The sequence below is a fragment of the Lithobates pipiens genome, unplaced genomic scaffold (genome assembly GCF_037356315.1).
Source record: "Lithobates pipiens isolate NorthernLeopardFrog02 unplaced genomic scaffold, aLitPip1_a1.2 Scaffold_23, whole genome shotgun sequence".
Lineage (NCBI taxonomy): Eukaryota > Metazoa > Chordata > Amphibia > Anura > Ranidae > Lithobates > Lithobates pipiens.
In genome coordinates, this window is record NW_027507785.1 from 170,037,507 (window position 1) to 170,050,032 (window position 12,526).

Consider the following 12,526-nt stretch of genomic DNA (forward strand, 5'->3'; position numbering starts at 1 on the left):
AGAGTTCCACCACCAGGCTCGGAGAGAAGAGCCCGGCCTGGGGACAGGGAGCCCTTCATGGTTTCTTGCACCGGGACCTGAAGGTTCTAGTTACTCCTCTGATGACAATGCTTATTTTTATCTCGGATTTACCCAGGTATGCCTTTGAGCTCATTAGTATATTTCAGTGTGCATCTATGCACATGTATTTAAAAGTAAAGCTCCTCCCCCTGCAATAAATTATAATTATTGTGGCCTTCTAGATTTATAGTAACACTGAACTCTAGCTCCTCATGATGGCAGTCACCTCATTGAGGATTAACATCATCCATCCACCAATTGTAGTTGTAAACATACCATGCTTTCATTTCAGTGATAAAGTGACCACCTCTTCATTGTAAATAAATCAATTATCTCTCAATACAATCAACTTTCACAATAAAACAAACATGGGCATAGTTGTACCAATGAAAGTTTTACATTCCTCTACTTTTGACAGATCTTTATTGATCTTATAAATGTTAGATATTTTGAAACAGCACAGTGTGAATGAGTAGATTAAAAAAGTAATAAATAATTGACAGCAATATTTTATTAACTACTTCGTCATAACTAGTATTTTCAACAATGCTACAAAGTAAATATAGATTTTAATGCCTTTGCTAAAAGGTTACCTTTCTTCATTTATTTTTATCAGAAAACAAATAATTTCACATATTTTCAGAAAATTAACATTTAAAATCAATGAAAAGCATTTTAATGCACTGTATCACTGACCTGGCCTAGAAAAGAATCATTACATCCCATATCAAGATTAAGTATCAATCACAGATAATCTGACAATAAAAGCAAACATGGATGTGAATTGCAATCGAGCTACATTTTCCAGTAGTGCTTCGATACTGATGAATGACTTTTACAGATTTAAAGCATATGTAAACCCAATCACTAAAATCTCAGATAATCTTAACATGTTCATGAAATTTCAAAAGTCATTTTCAATCTTTTTAAATTTACAGCATTCACTAACATAACACCAACTTATAAAGGGCTATCACTAAAGTCCTTGTTCATGAACCTCCTGTTTTGTGTTGACAGTGCTTTGCCCCTGTGTCCCAAGTACTCTCCTGCCTCTGCTGGAAACTAAAGCTGGCCATATACTGTTTTTTTTTTGTTCAGCCAGCGGGCTGAATGAAAAGAAAAAAAAAAAAACTGATTCCTCCATCAACACAAAATGAGGTGGATAGAGTAATCCTCCATATCGGGACATTGGATTCGGACAGCAGCTGCTGGCAGCTATCAAAATACACTCATCAGCTGCTGTAGCCAGTTGGCTGAAGTTTCTGATTGAGAAAGGTTTTTCAGCATATCCCTTCACCGAACAATCAAACTCTGTCAAGCAGTAGCAGGCGAACACTGATTGGACTTTGCCTGGTCCCCATTGAGCAGACTGGATTTTGATCAGTGTATGTCCAGCTTAAAAGACTATGCTAATGGTCATTGTACAGGCATGTCATCATTGTTACCACTCACCGCTGTTGTTGGGAGTGCCCACATGTAGATAGGATGTGGCTGTGAAGAGACTGAATGAAATCAGCAGCACCGAGATGCCAAAAAGGATGCCAAAAATGTATTGTATTTTCTTTAAAAAATGGCAATTATTTATGATTCAAAGTGATTAAAGCAGTATTAAATGCTACCACAAAATACAAAATAAAATAAGCCCACTGCAATTTAATTCCATAATGAGCTAATATGTGGTGCGGACTTACCAAAAGGAGCCCTCCAGCAGCACACTGTTACTGCTCCTGGTGTTTCCATCTTTGCCCGGTCTTCTTTCTGAGTTCGCACTCTCTGGATGTTTGAATGGCTGGGCCGTGATGATGTCTTCCCTGTGCATGCACCCGGGAGTCACCATTGTGGCACAGCACTCTCTACATTCATGGCACAGTCAGACTTCTGTGAATGTAGAGCGTACTGCACTTGCACTAGATATATCATTGGCTGGACCTTATGTTCATATCTACTAAATGGCGCAAGCTCAGGCCATTTCCAAGGCACCTACAGGTAAGACTTTTTATAAGCTACCCATAGGGCAATGTTAAAATTATGGCTTAAATGCCACTTCAGGCAAACTAAATGTCATTCAATTATAGTTTCCATCTACTGTAAACATAAACATTTTGCAGTTGTACAGTTTTTCCAGATATGGTTCAAAACATGCAGGAAACTGCAAATAGCTACAAAATGACCACCTACAGTTATTATGCTCCATGCACAGCTTGATTATCAGTGTAATGATTGGACAATATTCAAGTGAAAGGAACTTAATAAATAAAGTAGTGCATTTTCTTATATGTCTATGGACATGTAACAATAAAATATTATTTTAGTAACCTGTAAAAGAGTATATTTTAGTCAGACAAGCAACAGGTAAAACTAGAACAAAAAAATAGGTGACATAGTGCTCAAGTCACTACGAAATAAGTACTGCACAAATTTTTGTGTTTAAAATAACTCGTGCAGTATTTATCTAAGGATCAATTTTACAATGTTCAGTTCACAAAAAAGTGTGTTAACTATCGCTCTTAAATATTTTATTTTGCAGTTAACACATTTTTTACACCCTATTTTACAGCAGACACGACTTCCGGATGCAGCGGGAAGTAAAACATTTAGCAGTGGTATTCCTACCTCTACTAAATGTGACAGTTCCGGTACAGAGATGCTGGTTGTCAGGAATCTGGCACCCGCTGGTGTCCTAACAACCAGTGAGTCATCCCTGCCCTCAGGGGTCAAGTCCTGGGGGAAAAAGTGTGGGAACTCCCACCTAAGATCCACTCCCCCACCAAAAAGAAAAAAAAATGGCACGCTCATATGCACAAACGCTTCAAAAGTGGTATTTTTCATCCAATTTTCGTATTGTGTGTATGAAGCTTAACTGTTAGTACATTAAAAAAAAGAATCCTCAATAAACATAAATATGGTAATTCTCAGAATAATCAGCATTCATTCAATTGTGCTTCCATGCAAATGTGAACATCATGTTCTGATCTTTATTGGGGAATGTTATTTTGTATATAGAGTGTTTATGTGGTGAGTTTACACTTTTCATTGAACAGAGTTTGGATAACACAGGGTTAAACGGAAAGGTCATAAATTAACTGCACATTATCTGGGCAGAATGCTTGGGGAGATAGTGATGTGTTCCTGTTTAGGAGATGTATGTTAGCTTGGGGGGGGCTGCAAACTCTGCAGGGGCTCCAACACACACTCGCTGCTATTCCAACCTTTCACATATTTCCACATAAACTTCCCTCTTGGCATTAAACTTTGCCAGGTATTGTGCTGAGCTTACCACCCCAAACTGATGTTCCTCCCTCAGCTCACCTCTCTCCCTGCATGTCCTGTGAGCAGAATAGCTGATCTACCCGTCAGCTAGACCTAGACCTGATCTACCCATCAGCTAGCTGTGACTGACAGGTAAATCGAAGCGGAAGCTATTATGGGACCCCCTACTGGCAATGCCTGAATGGTCAGGTGTGCGGCACTTACTATTGCGAGCTGTGTCAGCGGCTGCTGGTGTAGCACCTGCCACACAGCTCGCATACTTCAAAGTCTTGCACAACACGGCTGCTAACGGGAACTGAGTTCCTGTTGTGGAAAAAGTACAGGAACTCCGTTCCCATGCGTTCCCGCAGGACTTGAGCCCTGCCTGCCCTGCACATTCAACGGTCAATTGGAGATTCCCAACTTATGAATCAATCTAAACAAAGGGACAAAAAAGGAAAAAGCATGGGGGGGGGGGGGAGGTTCCTTCACAATCCATACCAGGCCTTTCAGGTCTGATATGACTGTTGACGAGGGCTCCCAGATACCAGCCCTCCCCATGTGAATGTGAATGAGTAAAAGGTACATATTACTTGTTCATAAAAAAAAGAACATACCTTAGAAACATCAATCATGTCATCCAGCAATGCAGGTTCACATCAATCACAATGAACAAAAGAGAAAAAATGGATGCCCTCCAAGACACAACTGATCCTGTAGCTTTCCTCATGGCAAATTACATCTCCGAGTCCTCACCGCCATTGTAAACAAAATGGTCGGGTTCGCCTGGGTAATGTCATTGGCCACAAATGGCTATACTGACTCCTTAATAACCAACTATTAATGTATACATATGTTAAATAGCAAAGGGGCTAGACCTTAAGTTATTTAACTTTTTTTTTTCTGTTAGTGTATTGACTTTTATATCAGTGTATGCAATATTTACTGTGTGTTTCTTAATTTTTCAGTAATTACCACATAAATTGATAATGAATTGACATTTTATTTATTGCATGCAATATTTGGATAGAATGAGTCATCCAATCCAAATATTACATGTGATATTACTTTGTGAATTGAGCTCATTATTCTTAATTGTGGGGAGAAAACAATAAAGAGGGTGTGTTAGTGCAACTCTTGATATAACTTAAAGTGGATGTAAACCTACTCTCATCCTTTCTAAACTACTGGTTATCTAGAAGGATATACATGCCTCCTGCATGTATACTTATCTGTCAAATGTCTCCCCTCTGTCTGCTATGAGACCCGAAAAACTGCAGATTTTGTGGGTGGGTCTGTTTTCCAGGGCTCAGTGGGTGGAGTCGTGATGTCAGTAGACTCCCTGCCCACCTATACACTCCCCTTATCAACATCTATTTTCTCCTGTGTATTTCTTCTACTGAACTTCTGCTATGATCACTAACATCCAGTCAAAACCCAGAAAAGTCCCCACATGACTTCAGCATGCCAAATCATGCTGAGGTGTGGAACAGCCAATCCTTGCAGAGCTTCTGAAGAAAGGAGTGGGGGTGGGAATTAAAAAATAATGCATGTCTTAGGCTAGTGCACGAGATACGTAAATCACCTGTCAATCACAGCAAGGGGGAAGAACAGACAAAGATTTCACAGTTTGTCCTTTTTATTTCACTGAAAAAAGATATGAGGATTGCTCAGAGCTGGATTAACTCTTTGTGGCAAGACTGGGCACAGCTAATCTGAAATCCCATACTCTACATTGTGCCAGACAAAAATATATATATAATTTTTGGGTTTACATCCACTTTAAAAAAGAACTATCACTAAAATGTTAACATTTTATATACACCCAGGGGTTCAAATGCACATACTCCTTGGCCCCTGATTGAATTCTACATTGCCCACCCATTGTCTACTGTAGCTTATCCGCCTTTTGAAGCCCAAATTATGGGTGTTCCTGTGGGGGAGTTACAGCCAGCCCCCTTCCTTCCTCTAATTTGAGTGATCTGTCACTATTAATATAGAACATTCAGCTCTGCTTGTTGCTTGGTCATTGATAATAATAGTAATATTATAAACTGATTCAGAGCTGTGGCTCTGTGTAAGATATCTGTCGCTACTCTGAAGAAAAAGTGTAGAAACTGTGCTCTAATTGACCTTTTACTATTATGAATGCACAAGCAAGACTGACTGTTCATTCACAGGGCCACCATCAAGGGGGACAGCTCATACACTTGTAGGGGGCCTGGGTGTCCCGAGAGGCCCAGCCACTTGGCAGGGCAGGGAGAAGTCAGGGGCAGGTGCATGGGCGCCCAGTTGGTGTGCTGGGTTTCTGTATGCATGTGAGTCAGCAGCTGCTGCTGCTCTGTGTCATTAAGCTGGCATTGGGCTCTTTGCTGCCACCTCTGGCTACTTCCTGCATATGCACTCCTCATGTGTGCTGCCTGTTCCTTACTGTTAAATCTTGAAAGCACTGATGACTTGGGATACACTTTTCATTTTCATATATTAAAATGGTTGTAAACCCCTCTGTGCAACTTGTAAATATTAATAATAATATCTTACCTATAGGTACTGTGAATATCTCCTAAACATGTGCCTTTCAGGAGATATTTACCTTATAGTGCACCAATGATGTCAGGCCTGGGCGGATCCAGGCCTAAAGCTGGCCCTAAAAATTTCTGATGTCTGCCCTGTTCATTCATAGTAGTACAGATGGTTAAGAGCTGTGGCTCTCTGTATCTATCAGCAGCTGCTTTTATATGTACACAGCCTAGCCTGGCCAATGGATCGTACAGTGCTGTATGAGTGATCATTTTTTGAATGAGTAATGTTGAGACCTGTGCCAGGTATAACACAGCCCACCATTGCTGATCGTTTATTGGTAAAACTGAAAGATCCTTCAGCACTGCTGCACTGTATAATTCACTGTGCATGTGTAAACGCAGCCACTGATAGACACATTGCAAGAGGCTGTGAGATTTTTTAGTAAATGGCATCACTGACACCCCCACCCCCCCAAAGGGGCAACTGCTGCCAGAGACAAAAGCTGTCAATCACAAATCTGTCTCCTATCTAGCAGCATTGTCAGACGGGGTAGATTGGGAACCTGTCTGACCAATGCTGCTTTAGAAACTAAGGGATGGATTTGAACGGGACCAAGTGCGATATGTACTTAGTCCCCTGGAAACTTAAATAACATTACATGATTTTTAATTATAGTATAATTATAATTATATAATTATAGTCTAAAATACATAAATAAATGGCTATACTTTTGTTATCAACTCTGATGTCATAGAATAAAACCAAAAAATGTAATGCAGGTTAGCCACAAATGTTGGATGATAAAATACTAATAGAACCTCCAATGAGGAGTCAAAGGAATACTTCTCATAGCAAACAATGCAATGATGTGAAATGACTATTGGATTGCAATCATCCATATTGGAACACAGAGTTCTGGGAAACCTCTTTGTTTCTCTTCTGCAAGGATGGCCATCCCTGCTCTCTCAACGATGTTTCTTAATACGTGAATATCTCTAATCACACTGCTGTCAAGAGGATCCAGCCGACAACCTTGCCTGCCTACATTATCTTTTATTATTATGACACCATTTTCTTTCAAAGCAGTTTTGCAGCGTAGGAGGAATATCAAGAGATCTCTGTCGGTCAGGTGACCTAAAAACAAAACACAAATAAAACATTTAAGTATAATCAGCATAAGAATCAAGACTTTAAACAGCTTCTCATTAATAATATACTGTAAGTAAATACAAACCCTCTGTACAAAGAGGGTGATATGATATTCAGAAATGGTGATTTTTATTTTTTACTGTAAATGTTATCTACCTTCTATCTCTAGTCTCCCTGATTTGATGTTTTGTTAAATAGTTAAAAAGGGGATTGTCGGCCTCGACTTAAAGAGGAGGGCCGGTTATAAAAAAAAAAAAAAAAAAGTCGGCAGCTGCAAACACTGCAGCTGCTGACTTAATCAACACACTCACCTGTCCAGGGTGCCTGCGATGTCGGCCGCCCGAGGCCGACCCGTCCCTCGGCTCTCGGGTCCCGGTGCTGCCATTCCTTGTAAGGGAAACAGGCAGTGGAGTCTTACGGCTTCACTGCCCGTTTCCTACTGCGCATGCGCGAGTCCCGCAGCTACTGCGCATGCGCGAGTCCCGCAGCGCTTTCTGAATGGGACGCGCTGTGTTCTGGAACACACAGTTCCCAGAACACAGCGCGACTCATTACCCAGAAGACGCCGCGACGAAGACAGAAGACAGAAGATCTCCGCGGAGGAGGAAGAGGAAGATTAGGAGAAAGTGCCTAGCAACAGGCATTTCTGGTAAGTAAAAAAAAAAATTTTTTTTCATTTTTTTTTTTTTTTTTTTTTTGTAATTTTTAATATTTTTTTTGTTTTCAGGGTGGCCCTCCACTTTAAGCTGTCTCTACACTGCTTACCAAAACAAAATAGGGGCATCCCCTTCTAGATATTACCAAAAATAAGGTATTCTCTCATTTAATGCAACCTCCCAACTAGTGAAAACATTCTGACCTTAAAGCTCACCTCACAAGAGGCGCAACCCTAAGCATATGTGCAACTGCTTTCAAGACCTTTGGGTTATCCTCAACCAACTCACCATTATACCTAATAATTGGCAACCCTAATTTTCCTCTGTGATCAGAAAGACAGCTCTCTTCGTACTCTGACTTCTCAGGGTACATATCAAGTGTCTCACGTTATACTCTGTGGACATAGGCCATCCATGGAGGATCTGACTGCTCCCGACAGTGCTTACATCCTGACCAGTGTTGCCAACCTCCCGCAGCATTTTTTACTGACAAAACAATTTACTAACAGAGCACATTTTTTACTGACAACCTGAAAAATACAGAACTCCTATTAAAACTAGGACAAACAATATTTAAACAGTATAAACACAATATGGGAACACTGACAATGCCCATAACAAGTTATTTGCTTGGTTTACACGTAAACACAGCACGACACATTATCAGCCCCTTATATTAGCAGACTGTTGTAAAAATCACTTATTTTTACAAACTGTAAATTTACTGACTGTTGGCAACCCTGGTCCAAAGCTTGGGGAAAGCATTACACTTTTTATCTTCTCTCCTGTGCTTGAAATCCTTCTTTAACTCAAGTTCTTAATTCAATGTGCTGACTCTGTCACTCCATGTCCATCTTGTATGACCCCCTTTCCTCTCCACGGCAGGGATTTAGAGCCTTCCTGCAATGCTGGTAAAAGGACTTTCAACAAACTTTTACTGAGGAACAACGTCAGAAAATACTTCAATTCTCCCTAACAAGATGGTACAGGACCCCCTAACTGTCTTTCACAAATTTTACCCCAACACATCAGACCACTGCTGGAGACGTGATATGGAAAAGGGAACCATTTGACACATGTTTTGGTCTTGTCCAAAGCTGATCCCCCTTAGGCAAACCGTCAGACCTATATTTCAAAAGTTACTGTGTTATGTGGAACCATTTCTTTTTCTCTTGCATCTTTGCGAGAACCTGTCTGAGATGGTTTCCCCATCACCTCTTTAATGCAGCCCTCTACCCCCCCCCCCCCCCTGTTGTCAGGGTCGTCACCTGACAATTGTAGGCAGGGGTAACTCTTCCCCTCTTTCTCCCAACCATTCCCTCGGCTCTGCCTTTCCCCAAGTCCACCCTCTTTCCTTTGACTCTTCCCAGCTCATTCCTCCCTGACCCTGCACTTCTACACTTATTTATCCTACTCTCCCCATTCTTTATCTTTCACCCACATCTTCATCACTCTCTAGTCTGAACTTCTTATTCCCTACCATTTTTTGGAGGATGTTCTAAGAGATACTAACATCTTCTAAAAGACATAGCTTGAGTTTGGCTTCTCTTAGTTTTACTACTATCCCTTAGGCTCTCATGTTACATAGTTACATAGTTAGTAAGATTGAATAAAGACACCAGTCCATCCAGTTCAACCTGAGTGAGTGTCTACAATTGTCCCTATCCCTGTACATTGCACACTCACACCGGTCCCTACCCTCAAGGAGCCCACAATCCAAGGTCCCCATTCATACACTAGGGCAGAAGCCAATTAACCGACCTGCATGTCTTTGGAGTGTGGGAGGAAACCCACGCAGGCACAGGAAGAACATGCAAACTCCAGGCAGGTAGTGTCATGGTTGGGATGCGAACCAGCAACCCTTTTTACTGCTAGGCAAGAGTGCTAACCACTACACCACTGTGCCCCCTCACTCGTCCTCAGACGATCAACCTAATCTCCACTTTGCTGACAGTGCTGTATGGTCCCAGACTGTAATTTTTATATCTGAAGACTTCTCTACCCTGGGTTATTGTTGAAAATGCACTTCTGGAACTTGTATGAATTCACCTAAAGTGACTTGTCAGATCTTGACCATGCCTTTGCATCTGTAGCCACTAGGGATAGGCCGAATGGACCCCTGTCCGGTTCGCAACAGAACTCCCGAACACCGTGAAAGTTTGGAACCCGAATGACAAACCCAATTAAAGTCAATGGGACCAAAATGTCAAAAATCAAAAGTGCCCCTTTTGAAGGCTTACATGCAAGTAAATGGGCATACAGTGGTTATAGGGGTCTGGGTCCTGCCCTGGGAGGACATGTATCAATAAAAAAAAAAAGTTTGTGAAAAATGTCATTTTTAAATGAGCAGTGATTTTTAGATTTTTAAAGTGAAAGCCTAAAAATGAAAAATGATTCCATTATAGTGCCAGGGTCCCCTTAGTCTACCTGTAAATTGGAAGATCTGTACCATGTCTAGGATCTGCTGCAGTAATAATTGCATTTATAAAGCCAAAAAAAAGAAATTTTCCCTGCAAGCTGCCTTTATTTTGCTCAGTAACAGCTGGGGAGTCAGTGTGGATGAGGCCACAATGTATTGCACTGGGAACAAGATCAGAGATTTTTTGGATACATCCTGGTGTCACTTTGACTTTGTATAGAAGTAGCGGGTGCATAAAAATTTGTCTTTGGGTGTTGGTGGCACCTTCCCACTGTAACCCTATAGAGGTAATCCTGATGAAAGCAAGAATTGGCCTTGCTGTAAAAAAAATGCAATGATATGCACCTGTCAAACAGGTGCAGAAAAATTGGTATTTGGGTATTGGGAACGCCTTCCCACCGTAACCCTATAGAGGTGCTCTTGATGAAGGCAAAAAAATTGCAATGATATGCACCTGCAAAAGATTCTTCCAGATGAAACGATTGAACACCCTCAAAGTCCTGCAGAGATTCTACATCCCAAAAAGACTTAATCATGGCATCAGGATCAGGTGCTTCATAGCTGGTAATCCAGGACCGATTCATTTTTATAAAAGTCAAATGGTCCACGGAGTCTGTGGACAGAAGAGTTCTATGATCAGTAATGAAACCTCCTGCAGCACTGAATATTCTGAAAGCACGCTGGATACAGGGCAGCCCAACAACTTAATAGCATATTGGGCAAGTTCTGGCCAATGGTCTATTCTCATGACTCAGTAAGTCAGTGGATTTTCAGCTGGAAAGTGCTCCATCTCTGTTTTGGTAATCGTCCACCATGTGATGCAGACACTGCCGATGGGATGTGTGGAAACTGACAGCCCTGGGTGGCGAGGACTAAAAAAAATTCCGAAAAGGTCTCACTCCAACAATCCTCTCTTAACCAACAGAAGACTCAAAACAACATTTTACACGACACTGTAACCTACTGGAGTCAGGAAAAACGTTCAATAAAATCCTCTTTAACGTGTCCTCAAGAGATTTTATCTCTGTGGGGACAGGATGACTTCTGAGACCTTCCCCTTATAACGGTGGTCAAGCAGGGTTGCCAACCAGTAATCATCCTTCTCCTTTATGCCACGTAATATTGGGTCCTTTCGCAGGTTTTTGCCTCATACACATGATCAAACAATCCGGTGGAAAAGTCCGGCGAACTCAAGTCCGCCGGACAATCCGCCCGTGTGTAGGCTCCAGCGGACTTTTTTTACCCAAAAGTCCGGCGGACTAAGAAAGTATTTTTGCACTCCAATCTGCCCGCCGGACTCGCATTTCGGCAGTCAATGAGGCCGTGTGTGTGCCAGTCTGCCATACTTTTGAAATGAGCGAACTTTTCGCGCCCGGAGAAAAGTCTTGGGGGGGCCGCGCGCCCCCCCACCCCAAAGCACCTTGTCCCCATGTTTTTTTTTTTTTTTTATAAATTCTTTATTTTTTCATCTTTTCTTTCCATAGATTTCGCATTACATTTCGTTTTACATCTACAACTTCTTTAACAGCTATAGCAGTCTTATAATATTTCAATCCGTACCTCAATTCCATGTCATCCTCCCCCCTCCCTCACCCTTCCCTCCCAGAAAAATAAATAAATAAATATACAAACAAGAGAAAAAAAAAAAAAAAAAAAAAAAGTTTGAATTTTCACTATAATCCCCCCCCTCACTCCCCCCCCCCACCACCACCCGCCTGCTCTATCATATTTCGAAATGTTTCACATCATACTTTCTCTATAATTTAGATATGGAGCCCAGATCTTCTGATATTTCTCGTCTTGATCTCTCATTGTCATTGTTAAATTTTCCATTTGTTGGATTTCTGCAATTCTCTGAAACCACTGTGCTCTAGCTGGAGGGTTGCTTTTTTTCCACAGAACCGGGATACATGCCCTTGCTGCTATCAATAAATGTCTCAGCAAAGAATTTTTGAATCTTTCTATTGCCATTGGGATGTCCAGCAGCAGAAAAGTTGCCGGTTTATCTCCCAGGTCAATTCCTGTAATCCTTACAATAGTATCGGCTACCATCTCCCAGAACACTCTAATTTTTGGACATTCCCAAAATATATGTAATAATGTTCCTTCTGCTCCATGACATCTCCAACATGTCTCTGATATCTGGGGGTAAATTTGATGTAACACTTTTGGTGTTCTATACCACCTAGTAAGGATCTTATATCCCCCTTCTTGATATCTGCTTGCCATCGAGGCCTTTTGATTAAATGTTGATGAGGACAAGGGCCTCTTCCCGACAACCCTGGCCGTTGGTTGTTGGGGTCTGCGGGCAGGGGGCTTATCGGAATCCGGGAGCCCCCTTTAATAAGGGGGCCCCCGGATCCCGGCCCCCCACCCTATGTGAATGAGTATGGGGTACAATGTACCCCTACCCATTCACCTGTAAAAAAAAGTAAAAAAAAAACACAACACACAAGGGTTAAAATAGTTT

At 41.5% G+C, this 12,526-nt stretch overlaps 1 protein-coding gene across 1 annotated transcript in view; it reads right to left on the reverse strand.

Annotated features, from left to right (window-relative positions):
• Positions 1-553: 553 nt before the first annotated feature.
• Positions 554-12,526, reverse strand: part of NTMT2 (N-terminal Xaa-Pro-Lys N-methyltransferase 2) — a 110,611-nt gene continuing 98,638 nt past the window's right edge. Inside the window, exon 4 of the mRNA XM_077452598.1 lies at positions 554-6,966. Within this exon, the coding sequence (XP_077308724.1) occupies positions 6,710-6,966 (257 nt within the window). The 3' untranslated portion in view covers positions 554-6,709. The remainder of the gene's footprint in view (positions 6,967-12,526) is intronic.